Source organism: Tachysurus fulvidraco, chromosome 19 (genome assembly GCF_022655615.1).
Source record: "Tachysurus fulvidraco isolate hzauxx_2018 chromosome 19, HZAU_PFXX_2.0, whole genome shotgun sequence".
Taxonomy (NCBI): Eukaryota; Metazoa; Chordata; class Actinopteri; order Siluriformes; family Bagridae; genus Tachysurus; species Tachysurus fulvidraco.
This window is the reverse complement of record NC_062536.1, coordinates 3214886-3229653: the sequence shown is the minus strand read 5'-3', so window position 1 is coordinate 3229653 and position 14768 is coordinate 3214886. Positions and strand designations below refer to the sequence as shown.

Genomic DNA, 14768 nt, shown 5'->3' with positions numbered 1-14768 from the left:
TATTAGAAAATTATTTTGGAGAAACCTGACCTAGGTGGCGCTAGACCGGTTTTTCCCTTACCTTTAGACGCTTCCCGTTCTTCACTGGGGTAATATATTCCAAAACAAATATTCCACAAAAATCCGTAAGCCTTTTAATCCAAAACGCTTTGGTCGCGCCGCAAATATTCCGTTTGTGTTCCGAAAACTGGAAACAGTAGTGCGCCATCATCTTGTTTTGCTGCTCTAACTTCTCATTGGGGTATTCAAAAATTCTAAATTTACGTCATATTTATAGCCCAGGGCCTAACGAATCAAACAAGCCCTCACTTGACCCAATCGGTGCTTGTATTGCAGAGATAGACGGCTGAGAAGCCAATGATGTCATGACATCATTTTTGGGAACCCGCCTTTGACTGACAATTACTCCTTCCAATAGCAATGAAATGGGCCGGGACCTATACAGCTCTTTAGCCAATAAGCAGACGATTCCAACGATATGCAACATGCCGCGTCTCCTCTGCCAGGATCTGCATGAAAAAGCTGCGCAGAAGAATTCTTGCGTAATCCTTGACCTTTTGTCACTCTCACAGGCTCAGGGTGTCAAGTTACAGGCCTGTTTTCACCGAGTAGTAGACAGAGTGTCTCTCTGCTTGTTTTAGGCCTTTTAAACTGAGCATGCAGTCTTTTAATTCAAAGTTATACAGTAAACAAGTACACAAAAACGCTGGACCAGACGACCATGTCCGTAGAAAAATATTTTTATTGAAGCCATTTTGGGTCTTTTGACTTGAATTTTTTTTTAGTGAATGCCAAGACATGTGGCTATGACCCTCAGTTGTTATTTGGTCCCTAACATGTTCCAGAAAAATAAGATTAATCAGTTTATCAGGTAAACAACCCAGGCGGAAATGAAAACCTTCCATTCTAGCCTCTGTAACTTTGTGCCAGTAAGGCCTAGAATCAATCTGAAGAAGAATCTCTTCTTTCCAATGAGACCAAGACACACCCCTGTGTGTCAAAGTATGTGGGAGCTGTACCACTTTTTGTTGGGTAGGTTATGTAGGCGAAAAATCTGCAAAAAGGGGGCCGAGGCATAAAGGGGTTAAAAATCTTCCTTTGCGCTGAGTAGAACAAAGAAATAAGAACCGGAACATCTTGGAACAACTTAAGGGTTATGACAGAATTTTTCATTTTGGGAGAACTATTCCTTTAAGCATATTAAATTTAAAATAGCAGTTTCTTCACTTTGAGGTGAAAGGGTCCTGCCTCTTTGAACTATTTTTTAGAAAGGAGTTTTTTTAAGGACTTAACTATTTTTTAGATTAAGGAATTCCCGCGTTGGAATCTGATGAAAGTCTGATGAAAGTGATAAGACACTGCCTAAGAAATGCCTCAGTAGTGCAATCAAGATACAGAAATTCAGATGAAACTGATGTTGACAATACACCAGTAAGATTATTTATGTTCTATTGTCACTAAACGAATTTCTTTAATTAAACTTTAATTTAATTTCTTAGATCATGATCCTTAAAGTACTGTGTGACATAATACATTTTAAATATTTTCAGACTTAGTTCCTAATCCTATTCAGGAAATAGTTCCTAGTTCCTAATGTATTTGGAACACTAAAACCAGCAATGACAAAAGCTTGTGAGCAATTTTCAAGGGACATCCTAGGATTCTGGGTCACAACGTCAGGCTCTTGACAAAATAAAAGTTGATGCTATCTACAGTAAGTTTCAAATCAGAGTATTCTTTTTATTTGATATGCTACCTTGCTTCCTAACAACAAAAAATTTTGCGTTTTATTTATTTGTCCCACAAAAGCAATGCTGCAAAAGTAGTCTTGTTTGGAATCCTCCAGCATCAATGCCAAACTTATTGGATAGAGGGGAAAAAGAAAACATCCAGAAACCTTAATGCTCCTTGATGATTGATTGACATAACAAAGTGTTCAAGATATTCTGTTGTTGTTTTTGGTGTGTTTGATTTTCTTGAGCAAATTTAAGTTTGATTTCAAACAAGGCTGTCCAACGATTAATCACAATTAACCATGCACAAAATAAAAGTCAGTGTTTATGTAATATGTGTGTAATTGCACGGGATATGATGGCTGAACCACATGCATCAAGTACAAGCTCAAGTACAAGAAACTACCGATCAAAGTTGAGCCAGGCTGGATGCAATGAGGTTAGTGTAAATAGGAAAAGAGGGAGATAAAGATGGTGATAAGGGTAGGTTTTTCTTGAAAAAAAAAACAAAAAAACAGACAGGTGAAGTCAATCATGTTCCTGATCATCCTTAGAACTATGATGATACATCAAGCTCAAATATATGTCCTGGATGCACTGAAAAAGAAGGGAAAGGATATGGAACTCATCCGACAGAAGATCGACCTCACATTTTCCTTTAGGAGAAAAGAGATTGTAGTCCATGGTCTCAGAAATACAGGAAAGATCAGGCAAGAGTTGTTTTAATTATTGTGTAGACATTTTGGCTCGTGAAGCAAGGTAAATATTTATAATTATAACGTGTTGTAGTGACTCCTAAATATTTTAATCTAAGTTGAAATTGACAATAATGGAATTAACGTTACACTTATTTGGTCTGTTCGTCCGCCGAACCAACCGTGTAATCTTTATTAATTCTATGAAGGAGGTATCTTCCCGGCCAAGAAAGATTCACTTCCCTTTTACTTTATACCGTAATTTAACTTAAATTAACTTAATAGAGCTTGTAGTTCAGACCAGATGTTGCAGGTACCTTAAGTTTGTGAGCGATACTCAGAGACAATCACTTGTGGCACAAAAATATGGCGTTTAATGAATGAGACAAACACAACATAAAACTAACTACACAAACAAACAAAAGAAATAGGGAAAACAAAGATGAAAATAAAATATACAAAAGAAATTAAAATTGGGGAAAGGGAGGAAGAGACTGGAAAAGAAGAAATTAGAGAAAGGAAGGAAAGGAATAGCAAGCTTAGGCTCTAAAATTAATCACACCCTAACTGGGAAATCGTCACAGAAACTTAAATTCACCTTAAGACTATCACTATCACTATACGTCAACTATCATAAATATTAGTGTGATTCACACCTGAGAAGACAAAGGCCCGCATAATGAGCTGCATAATGAGCCTTTCAGGTAAGTGTGTGACTGAGAGAGGAGTTACAAAAAATAATGTGAGGACAAAATAAATGTGTATATTTTTTGTTTGTAGTTTATTTAGAATGTTTAACTAGTGGAAACAATGCCAGACAAAAGATAAGTACTAAAAAAATCCTAAAATCCACATAAAGTGCATGTGTGCAACCTAGTGCAAACAGTGCAAGAGAAGAGACCGAGCAAACAGACACTATACTACCAAATATATACTAACAGACACTATATGACCAATACAATATGGCTCTGTTAAAATCTTTAATGGAATCTGTTAAAACTTTGTGCTTCTTATAGCATTGTTTGGGGGCGTTGATCTTGTTTGCATAGTCCGCGTCAGGTAATTTTCAAATGAATGGCGCGCACGCGGTAGGTGGGATCACATTAGCGCTATTGAGGTCGAGCCAGAAAAACTGTACCTCTTTTTACTTACATACAGATTACACAAAAAGACAATATTTGCTTTTGATATTTCCTCATTTAAAAGTAGACATTTCAGGCTTTCATTAGACATACAGTATGTTCGTGTGATAAGTATTGGTGGAGTTATCAGTTCATGTTTGTAACGTGTTTCAGGAAGATGGTCAAGGAGACAGAGATGTCTGAATGCACACCCTGGTTATTTTCTTTATTTGCCAAAAGCACAGCGTTTTGTTGTTATTATGAAGGCACTCAAATAAAAGTAGACACTTCACAGTTTCGAATGATGTATTACATGTATGTGTATGATTATGAATGACGATGTATTTTAAGTGGATTTCACGTTGAAGAGGAAAAAATGCACCAAAGACGCGCCGGCGCGCCTTTGGACCACAGAGGGTTAAGGGCCTTGCTCAGGGGCCCAACAGTGGCAGCCTGGTGGACATGGGAATCAAACTGACAACCTTCTGACTGGTAGTCCAGCACATTAACCACTAGGTTACCACATCCCCAGTCATTCTGTAATGTCGGCAGATGATTACCACTGTTGCTGGGATCAACCCAAATCTGCGCAGCTGGGCTGATCTCCCGCATTTAACAAGTCAGACCCACTTGCAGGATTTGATGCATGCACTTCTTTTATTTAACAAACAAAACTACACAACTTACATGTAACATAAAGAAAGCAAATCATAACTGACATGGAAACAGAACCTGGTTAGCACATTGTCTGGCCTTACAGCTTACATTACATCAAATATTGACTGACAATTATTATGAAAACAAGTCAGATATATATAAAGCAGCACATTAAGGGAAACAAGTAACAGGTGAGAACACATAAGGAAAGAAATGGTATGGCACCGCTCACCTAATAGTCTAGCAAGGAACTACATTGGCAATGTGAAGCACTGCAGAAAGTTTTATCTATGCCAGCTATTTACCTGGGTGACAAGTAGGTCTTCTGCAAGTGGCATGTGTTCAGTTTGGGCCTTTTTACACCTGGTCACTTCATGTGTTTTCTCTGATCCGATAGCTATCTAATTTGTTAAAACTGTTCCATTTACATTAGGCCACATAAATGCGTCTTGGCGGATCGGATATCAATCCGATCTTTCTACTCCCGCCCCCAATGCAAATATATTTTACCTCATTTCGGGGTAATTGAAATGGAACATGCTTTGGTGTATGTGAGTCACCTGCGAGTGATGTACTTCCGTTTGGGAGGAGTATAGCGCTGATGTATGTGGCTTGAACAACCACATTCATTTACACCTGTCCAGTTTCATCTGAAACGCGTCCCAGACCATCTCCTGAAGGGGTTTGGGCGATCTGATTTATATCCGTCTTGAGGGCATTTAGACCTGGTCTTTTTACCATCGGATAGCTATCCGATCACAGAAAACTCATGAAGTGACCAGGTGTAAAAACCCCCTTTGTTAGCTCTGGAACAAAATTCTCTCTCCTCAGTGCTTCCTGCTTTAAAGATGCTACTGGTATTTCAAAGCAGTTCTGTTTTTAAAGCACATTTAATGACACCATAAATATTTCAATATGTCTTAATCAAACAACTGGAAAAAACAGTTGCATAGCAATCTATTCTCACATTATTCACAAAAGGGCATTCATGTAGAGGAAAGTTTTACGGGATATAACATATATATATATGTTAAGATTATATTCTAGTAGCTTTTTTACTACTCTTTTCATACTCTTTGTATCAGTGTTCAGAACAAGAAACAGCAATAAGGGATAATTACTGCGACTGCAATAAGGGAGGTTTGGCGAATCACTGCTTCTAGACTTCATTACGCACGTCCGCGCGCTCTACAGAGAAGCACAGGTACGCGCAGTGTGCACGCGCAGTCAGAGCTGGAGGCATTTATCTATAACGTTAATCGGCGGAAAGTCGCAAAGACGGCAACCAAAAGCAGTGAAATGTCACTATTCTTATTAGCAGAGTTGATAGCACAAACACAATATTAATGCAAACAATCCATTCAATACTGAATAAAATGCCTTGGAAATGCCAGGCATGTGATGTTCACTTGTGTGTTCAGCTAAAAAAGGAACTGTTTCCTTGTTCTTCCTGTTTTTTTCAGTTTTGCCCTGATTGTGTCTTCTGTGTTATTACTAACTTCTAATGTTATTTTGTGTGATAGTTAAATATTCTAAATAAACTGCAAACAAAAAATATACACATTTATTTTGTCCTCACATTCTTTCTTGTAACTCCTCTCTCAGTCACACACTTACCTGTAAGGCTCATTATGCAGCTCATTATGCGGGCCTTTATCTTCTCAGGTGTGAATCACACTAATATTTATGATAGTTGACGCCTACTCGCATATGCCCTTTGCAAACAAAAAGTGTCTTAGAAAATTTAAATCAATATATTGTTTTCTGTGAGCGAGTAAACAAGATGATTTTCACATAATTTTGAAGCGAAAACTCTAGGCTACAAGATCCAGTTCTCAAAAGTCCTGTGAACCAATGTTCTGTTTGTGTTTTATGGCCTTATTCAAGTGATTTATAATGTTTCATTTCTCACTAACCACACATAAACATTGTTTTCTCAAAAACACAATCATGTACATACAAGCTGCTCACATATTATTGTAGTCCAGTTTGTGCTGATTACAGTAATATTAGACTTTAACCATTTATATCTTCATAAGCAACTGAAAAAAGCACAAATGTCAGGGTATGACAAAACTTCTCCAGGCCCTGAAAATACCCTTAGACCTAAAAGGGTTAAGGACCTCTTTATATCTTGATCCATTCCTATATAGGAGAGCTCTCAGCTTTGTGACATTCTTACATTAAAAGACAACAAGCTCACACACTGAAGAATTATAACGTTAAAATTTAAGGGTTCATCAGAAGTCCAGTTTCCTCAATTGTTCACAATACTTTTTAAAATGATTCTCTAGGCTTGCAGCACTGACTTATAAAATAGTATAATCTCACAAAGACTCATCAGAGACTCACCTCATCACCTTTAAGTAAATTAAGTGTCCAGTCCAATGTTGGCTGCTTTTTGCCGAATTAGACCTGCTCTTTGTGTCCAAGCCTTTATGATCTTTAAGGTACAGCAGTCGCTGAGCTGCTTGTAGTCTGAAGGCTTGCATGTGACTCTTAATGTCCACCAGGTCTTGACCTCCTTCTTCCATTGGCACAGAAAGTGTTGAAGCCTGTATCCAGCACTGTTTACTCCAGAAAATAATCTATACCAGCTCTCAATCAGTTCATCAGTTGGTTCCATGACTAATACTTTGTGTCATGAGCTAGAAGTTCACCAGGTTGTTCACCACGAGAAATCTACCTGGCTAAGACAATTGTGGAGTGTAGGTTCTGACAAGAAGATATTTGTTATTTAAAATATCCAAGATTTAAAAGTCTTTTTAAAAGTCTTAGCTCCTGGTTCCAAAGATTTGAAGGAGCTTTTTCATAAGAACTGTTCATTGATGTACTTAAAAATAAGACAGAAAGTGTGTTTGTTAAAATAAATGATAGGAATAACACAGATAGCAATTTGGAAAACATAAAAACAAAGGTCTCCAGCTTCACCTCTACAGATTCTGGGGGGTTGTTTAAGGCCAAGTGGCAAAAAGGTTAAAGATTGAGTTGGTGTTTAATTTTTAAAGATGAATTGTGTGGTGGTGTGTTTTTTTTTATCTATGTATTTTAATGAATGAATGAATGAATTTCCCTATGTATTCTTTATTCTTGAATTATATTTTATTATGTTTATTTATTTATTATGGTAACACCATTAACCTATGGAAGGTTGCTCTGCATCTTTGTCATTGAGTCAATGATGAGCTGCGACTGCTGTTTAAGGGACATCTAAGTGAAGATCTTCACAATCATCATCCTCATTGTCATCCTCTTCTACATAGAATGAGAGAAATTTGTCATCTTACTTTCATGCATGTGTGTGTGTGTGTTTGTGTGAGTGTGTGTGTGTGTGTGTGAGTGGAGTCTCACTTTCGTGCGAGTCGGCTCTCTGATATTCTGGTTGTGTGATGCTGGTGCTGAAGTCAGGAAGCTTCCCCTCATCTTTGGCATGAAACTGCAAACACACACACACACACACACACACACACACACACACACACACACACACACACACACACAATTGTTTATAAAGTCTTTCTTTGTCTCTATTTCTTACACAAACACATACACACCTCCTGATCCATCATCTCCTTGATCACGGATTCTATATCATGTCCCTGTAGTTCCTCCTGCAACTGAATCAGTTTCAGCTCTGCCTCCAGCAGCATATTTAATGCATGCAGAGGATACGCACGCTCTGGCTGCACCGGAGCATCCTACACATACACACACGCAATTCAAGAACTTTGTAAGTTCTAAAACTGCTCTAAATACAGTAAATACACTGAACCACTCAGATAATTTACTTTCTGTAAGTGTGTGTGTGTGTGTGTGTGTGAGTGGGTGAGTGTAAGTGTGTGTGTGTGTGTGTGTGTGTGTGTACCTGCTGTGTGATGTGATCTAGTTTGTGACACGTATGTTCCACAGCATTGCTCAAAGTGTTCAGTTTGTGTGTGAGTCTCTCCAGAGTCTCTTTAGCTGCGTCTTGCTCCTGCTTTTCCTGCTGTAACTGAGAGACAAGCTCCTCCACCAAACTCCTCCTACTGACACACACACACACACGCACAGTCTAATAAAGTACAGACCGCTTGCTCTCTGCTGCTGAGTGTAAAGTGATATAACACAAATATGAGAGAAAAAGTGAACAATAAAGGAACAATATGAGGAATGTGTGTGTGTGTGTGTCAGTGTTGTAATGTTCTACTTAAGTAGAAATGTCATGTATCTGTACTTTTCTTCCCTATTTATGTCAACTTTCACTCTAACTCCACTACATTTCCTAGATAAAATGTATACTTTTACTCTGTTATATTTCCACTAAGCATCTTCGTTACTTGTTACTAGAAAATAAAATCAGAAGAAATGTGTGCGACTGTAATAAAGGAGGTTTGGCGCATCACTGCTCCTAAATTAAATGACGCTCCGCACGCTCTATTTCAGCGTAATCTTGCCAAAAGGAGACAGAAGCACAACTGAAACTGCCATGGAAGCACCTACTGTACTGGAGGACCTCCTGTTATCGTAGACCAGGGGTGGTCAACCAGTCAGAGACCAAGAGCCACATTTTTTACTGTGTTATTGCAAAGAGCCACATTATACACATGGGCAAACATGAATATCACCTTTTTTTCCCCTGCCATTTTGAGAGCGAACTTGACACAAATTGTTTACTCAAATGATCTTGCTCCTACTGGGAAACTTTGAGGTATTTTCATCCCACTCACATGCGCGTTTGATGAAAATACCGTATTGAACTCAAGCCAAGCGAACATGCACAATAAAAAGACCCAAATACAAACTTTGATATGAATATAAGAGCCGCAGTAAACTGGGCAAAGAGACGCATGCGGCTCGGGAGCCGCGGGTTGGCCGCTCCCATCGTAGACGACCACCCCGACGATAGTGGTGAACAGGGTGAAGAAGATAACGTTATACACCCGCGGCTGTATTTGCAAGAAATGTTTCTGTACATTGGAATGAAAGGTTCTTCCTACCGGATGAAGTGCCTCTTATGTCTACCGAAATTTTACTTTTTACTTTTACTTCAAATACTTAAGTAAATTAAATATCAGAAAATGACTTTTAATACTTGTACGATAAATATCAGATACTTTAAGACTTTTTACCAAAGTCTTTTTCTAGTAGGATACTTGTACTTTTACTCAAGTATTGCTTTCTAGTACTTTATACAACACTGGTGTATGCGTGTGTGTGTGTGTCAGTCTCTTACTGGATCAGTTTGGTGTCCCCTGAGTATTTCAGGTCCTGGTACTGATTGTATAATGCGACTCTCTCCTCCATCAGCTGCTGAATCTCATGCTCATTCTGCTCCTTCATCTTCTCCATGTGTGTGTGAGTGTCACACTGAGATATAAACCTGTCTACCACCTCCTACACACACACACACACACACACACACACACACACACACACACACACACACACACACACAAAAACACACACACACACGTATATACAAGCACACATTCTCCAGTTTAGTTTGGTGTCTGATACATGGTCATGTGACTGTAAGGATGCAGTAGAAATTAAAATCATGATGCATCATGACCATATGCAGGGCACTTCTGTGTGTGTGTCTGTGTGTGTGTGAGCGTGCGTGCCTGCGTGTGTGTGTGTAACCTGTGTGTTAGTGTCTCCTGTAGTCTCAGTGATGCGTTTGAAAGCCTCCTTGAAGCTTGAAATGGTTCTGTTGTGCTCTCCTCCTCCTGTTACAATACACTGGGCTTCACTGCACAACTCACCTGTGTGCAGCACAACCTTTTGGGCCTGACACACACACACACACACACACACACACACACACACACACTAAATTATGACCAGGAGGAGGAGCTGTTTAAAATACATATCATACACAAACATTTCTAAAATGAGCAGTGTGTGTGTGTCAGAGGTGGCAAAAGTACACACATCCTTTACTCAAGTAGAAGTACAGATACTCATTTTTTAAAAGACTCCAGTAAAAGTAGAAGTAGTGACTACACTCTTTTACTCAAGTTAAAGTAAAGAAGTATGGGCTCTGACATGTACTTAAGCAAAAAGTCACCGTTACGACTACCTGCTTAGTGTCATGCTGGTAACTGTACATCATGTTTATATATATATATATATATATATATGTGTGTGTGTGTGTGTGTATGTATATATAATTTTGGAGTGTGCTGATGGAGTGTTACGAAAGGCAGGCACTGATGTAGGTGAGGTAGGGTGGAGTCAGCGTTCACATTCATCCCAAAGGTGTTCAGTAGGGATGAGATCAGAAAACAACCACATATAGCAGGAAAGGTCAGGTGACCCAATACTTTTGGAAATATAATGTATACCAAGTGTATCACCAAGGCCATATCCCAAACTGTACGGAGATTCCAGCTCTGTCCTTGAAAACAACTCAAAATCATTGTGATGTTTTACAAATGACAAAATTAAATTAATTAAATTAAGCACTTTGTGTTTTTTGGGTTGACACCAGGGGCGGTTCTAGGGTTTCATCTTTAGGGGGTTTAGCCCTCAGTGAGAATTTAAAACAAGAAGAGTTCTATATTATATATATTATATGACAACTCTGCTAATAAGAATAGTGAAATTTCACTGCTTTTGGTTGCCGTCTTTGCGTCTTTCCGCCGATTAACGTTATAGATAAACACGCGTGCACGCTGCGCGTACCTGTGCTTTTCTGTTCAAATAAAGAAGCCAAAGACGCACTTTTGAAAGACTACAACACACGCGTGTAAAAGCAACGTAAAAAAATCGCTCTTGGATCAAACTGATAAATAATTTTCTTTCCCATCGACGACTACATTTGTACTTTTGTAGGCGTGCTGCTCATTGTTAGCTCCGCTATCCTTAGTCTAAAGCACTATTCGGACGGGACTAGTTCTACGTGGGGACGTGGGGGTAAAGTAATTATTACCAGAGCTTCTCGGTGTCCGAATGTGCCATCTCGGTAAGAACAATGTCAGTAAAGATTACGGCGACTTTTACCTTCTGTAAAAAGGTCGGGGAAAATGACCTCAGGTAATACTAACCACGTCCGAATAGACACGCTGTAAATATGTACGGTAAAATTCCGTCATTTCCTGTTAAAAGCGCGTTTTTCAAGCATGGAGGCGCCAAGTTGTTTGTTTGCGCACGTGATAACAGGAATCATACGCACATGACGACAAGGAGGTTACTGTGGTGTGTACAGCGAGTTCCCCCTCCCACTTCTGCTAGTTTTACCGAGATGTCTTGTCCCGTGCGAATTGGCCAATTAATATTACAGATGTCCTGAGGTAAAATTGCATTACTCCACGTCCTCACCTAGAACTAATCCAGTCCGAATAGTGCCAGTAAATAATACAGTACACCAGTCATATGGTGGAAAAGCCGCACAATGATAGGATGATAGGCTGGAAACAGTGCTCAATGAGAAGAAATAATACTAAAAGTAACGAGTCCGTTTTGAAAATGTAAGAAGTAAAAAGTACATATATTTGTGTAAAAATGTAATGAGTAAAAGTATAAACTGATAGTACTTTACTCCACTATTTATTTTTTCGGACAACTTTTTACTTTAACGAAGTAACGAAGTATTTTTACTCCGTTACTTCCCACCTCTGGTGTGTCTGTGTGTGTGTGTGTGTGTGTGTGTGTGTGTGTGTGTGTGTGTGTGTGTGTGTGTATACGTACCTTGGCTGAACTTTCTGCCTGATATGTCCTGGTGTACATCAGCTGAAGATCTCTGAGCTCCTGTTTCTTTTGAACAATCTCACCCTCCAACTCATCTAACTGAGACTGGAACGTCAGACTCTCCTCCTAATTCACACACACAGCTTACTGTATGTCTGTATTCATATCTCTGTGTGTGTGTGTGTGGGGGGGGGGGGTTTACCTGCAGGTGCTCCTTTATTGCTTGGAAGCTCCTTACCATGTGTTCAGACTCCTGACATTTCAGCTGTGCTTTCTCTAACTGGTTCTGCAGGTATAACATATGCAGGTTCTGTACGTACACACACACACACACACACACACACACACACACACACACACACACACACACACACAACAAATATACACATCAACAAAGAAATTGACAAGCTAAAGATAATCTGTAAGTAGAGGGAGGGGCCTAGTAGGTGTGATGAATGACAGGGGGCGGGGCAAAAGTAGTGACATATAACGGTAATAACACATTACCGTTATATGTGTGTATGAGTATGATGCGTGTACTTTAATGGGTTTCCGTTACCGTGGCAACCCCATCAGTCGGCAGGCCGGGCCTGGTGGTTCTCAGAGTGTTCAGTTCCTCCAGACGGTGGCGCTGTATGTTTGTCATGTGTTTCAGTACGTTCAGCTTCTTCATTTTCTCACTGACTTTCTGATCCAGAGCCTGCACTGCAGCCTACACACACACACACACACACACACACACTTATCATAGACAACTGGTGTCTGTATACTTACATGTGTGTATATACTTGATAACACTGTAACACACTGATTAAAATATTAAACTGTAGGTAGGTGAGACTCGTTATATTACGGTGTGTGTGTTCTGACCTTCCCAGACATGTTCCTGTAGGCAGCCAACTCTGAGTTATGGGATTGAAAAGCGTCCCTGATGACCTGCTCATCTGCCTACACACACACACACACACACACACACACACACACACACACACACACACACACACACACACACACACACACACACACACACTTAATACAGGGCCAAAAACTAATCACACAGTTTTGTCATGGATCATTTATTCCCATCCTTCTAATCCCAGTAAAGTGGGCGTGTCCTTACAGAGAGCGCCTCGGCCAGTTTCCGGTGTTGGAGTTGAATGTCATGCCTCAACTGCATGATCTTCTCTTTGTTCCTCTGTATTAAACACTGTGAACTCTGAGACTGCGCGCTCTTCTCTCCCTCTAGTGGACAGACAGGGGAACAACATGCCATTACTGAATCAATCCCACACATTCAGGGGAAAACAAAACAAAATAAACAATCACACAAAGCGAAAAGTGCTTCAAACATATATATATATATATAGAGAGAGAGAGAGAGAGTGCAATATACAGTAAATATAACGTTTTTAAATGATTATTATTCATCACTTCCCTCCCTACAGCGTCCCTTACAGTCACGTGACCATGAATCAGCTCCCTAACAGGTGACTCACTCACCCAAGAGCTGGATTTTTCTTTGTATCTCTGAGATTTCTTTATAAATCGGAGCTCTCATTTCCTTTGAACTAAAAGTCTCCGACATTTTAATAAAAATAAGTTTACTCTGTGGTTTATTATCGCTCGTAGTCAGACTTTTGCTCTGTTTGATTCTGATTCTTTTTGACTAACTGATTCGGATTCAGATTCACCCGTTGCTGGGCAACCCTGAAACTAGCTGAATGGGCGTGACCTGAGTCTACAAGCCCCGCCCACACACAGACAGGTTGGGGCTTTTTTTTTTTTTAAATAAATAATTAAATTAATTGATTAAAACACAGTGTTGGGGTTCGGTTTATGGATTAAACTTTTGTTTGTTTTGCCTTTTTTTCTCACAAACAGTTTAATTCTGCTCATCACTGTATTTTCATTTTCAAATGATCAAATTTTAAACCTTTTACAAACCATGTCAAAAGTTCAGTGTTAAACACACACACACACACACACACACACACACACACACACACACACACACACACACACACACACACACACACACACACACACACACACACGCACAGTATTTCCCTAATATCTTTTCCTCCATATTCACAGTTGATGCTAATTAGAACTCAGAACTCAGCCTAGTGAGAATGAATTAAACACAGAACAGTAAAACTGATAAACCCTGAGTCTATCTATTCTGCTTCTTTATACAAAACACTGCTTTTGTATTGTGTACACCTTCCATATACTGTAAAAAACATGTAATATGTGTAAAGTTCAATGTAGAACTAAGTAAATATGTAAGTACAGGTCTGTTTGTGTAGCTCAGGGATAAAAGGTATATAACCTGTAACTGAAACAGTGAGTAAGAGTTATTGCAGTTAAAATCATTAACCGAGTGACAGTATAGGTATGGCTTTGTAATTTTATATCCCAGTAACTGTACACAGAGTATATACTGTATGTTATTACATTATTTGGATTGTAACATATTTTTCCACATCTTAGTCATTAATAGACAGAAACTCTCTACATATTATTCATAACACATTACATGAGGTTTCATTTGTCTACACTATTTCCATCAACACAACTATCCATACATTTCACAGAGAAACCTCAGATTTGTTCAGTCCTCATCTCAACTTTTATTCCAACATTTCAGTGTACTGGAAAAGTGGAAAGGAATGCTATGGTTCAAATATTAAATATTTAATATTTAAATATTTGATCAAATGTAAATATTACATGTGTTTGGTATTGCATATACTTAGATAAATGTTTCTCATGAGGCTATGCAGGTGTGTTAGCACGCTTTAAACCTGTTGGTGCGTGCTCTCTGTCTGCAGATGGAAAAGCACACACAAGTACTTAATCTAACATTTGATAATTTCGATCAAAAGCTC

At 39.1% G+C, this 14768-nt stretch overlaps 1 protein-coding gene across 4 annotated transcripts; it reads right to left on the bottom strand.

Moving 5' to 3' along the window:
* Positions 1-7289: 7289 nt before the first annotated feature.
* On the bottom strand, positions 7290-13561 carry LOC113645428 (outer dynein arm-docking complex subunit 3-like). 4 transcript variants are annotated; one of them, XM_027151019.2, is made up of 12 exons: positions 13378-13561; positions 12998-13119; positions 12748-12825; positions 12437-12589; positions 12080-12187; positions 11878-12003; positions 9829-9975; positions 9419-9579; positions 8072-8228; positions 7761-7904; positions 7558-7642; positions 7290-7461 (listed from the first exon to the last, which is right to left on the bottom strand). In XM_027151019.2, exons 1-12 carry the CDS (start codon positions 13460-13462, stop codon positions 7406-7408), a joined length of 1422 nt encoding a protein of 473 aa, XP_027006820.2. In that variant the 5' UTR covers positions 13463-13561; the 3' UTR covers positions 7290-7405. The 4 variants fall into 4 exon arrangements, with proteins under 4 accessions (XP_027006820.2, XP_027006821.2, XP_027006819.2 ...); XM_027151020.2 differs by having other exon boundaries at positions 8072-8231; positions 12116-12187; positions 13378-13560; XM_027151018.2 differs by having other exon boundaries at positions 8072-8231; positions 13378-13559.
* Between the last annotated feature and the right edge of the window lie 1207 nt (positions 13562-14768).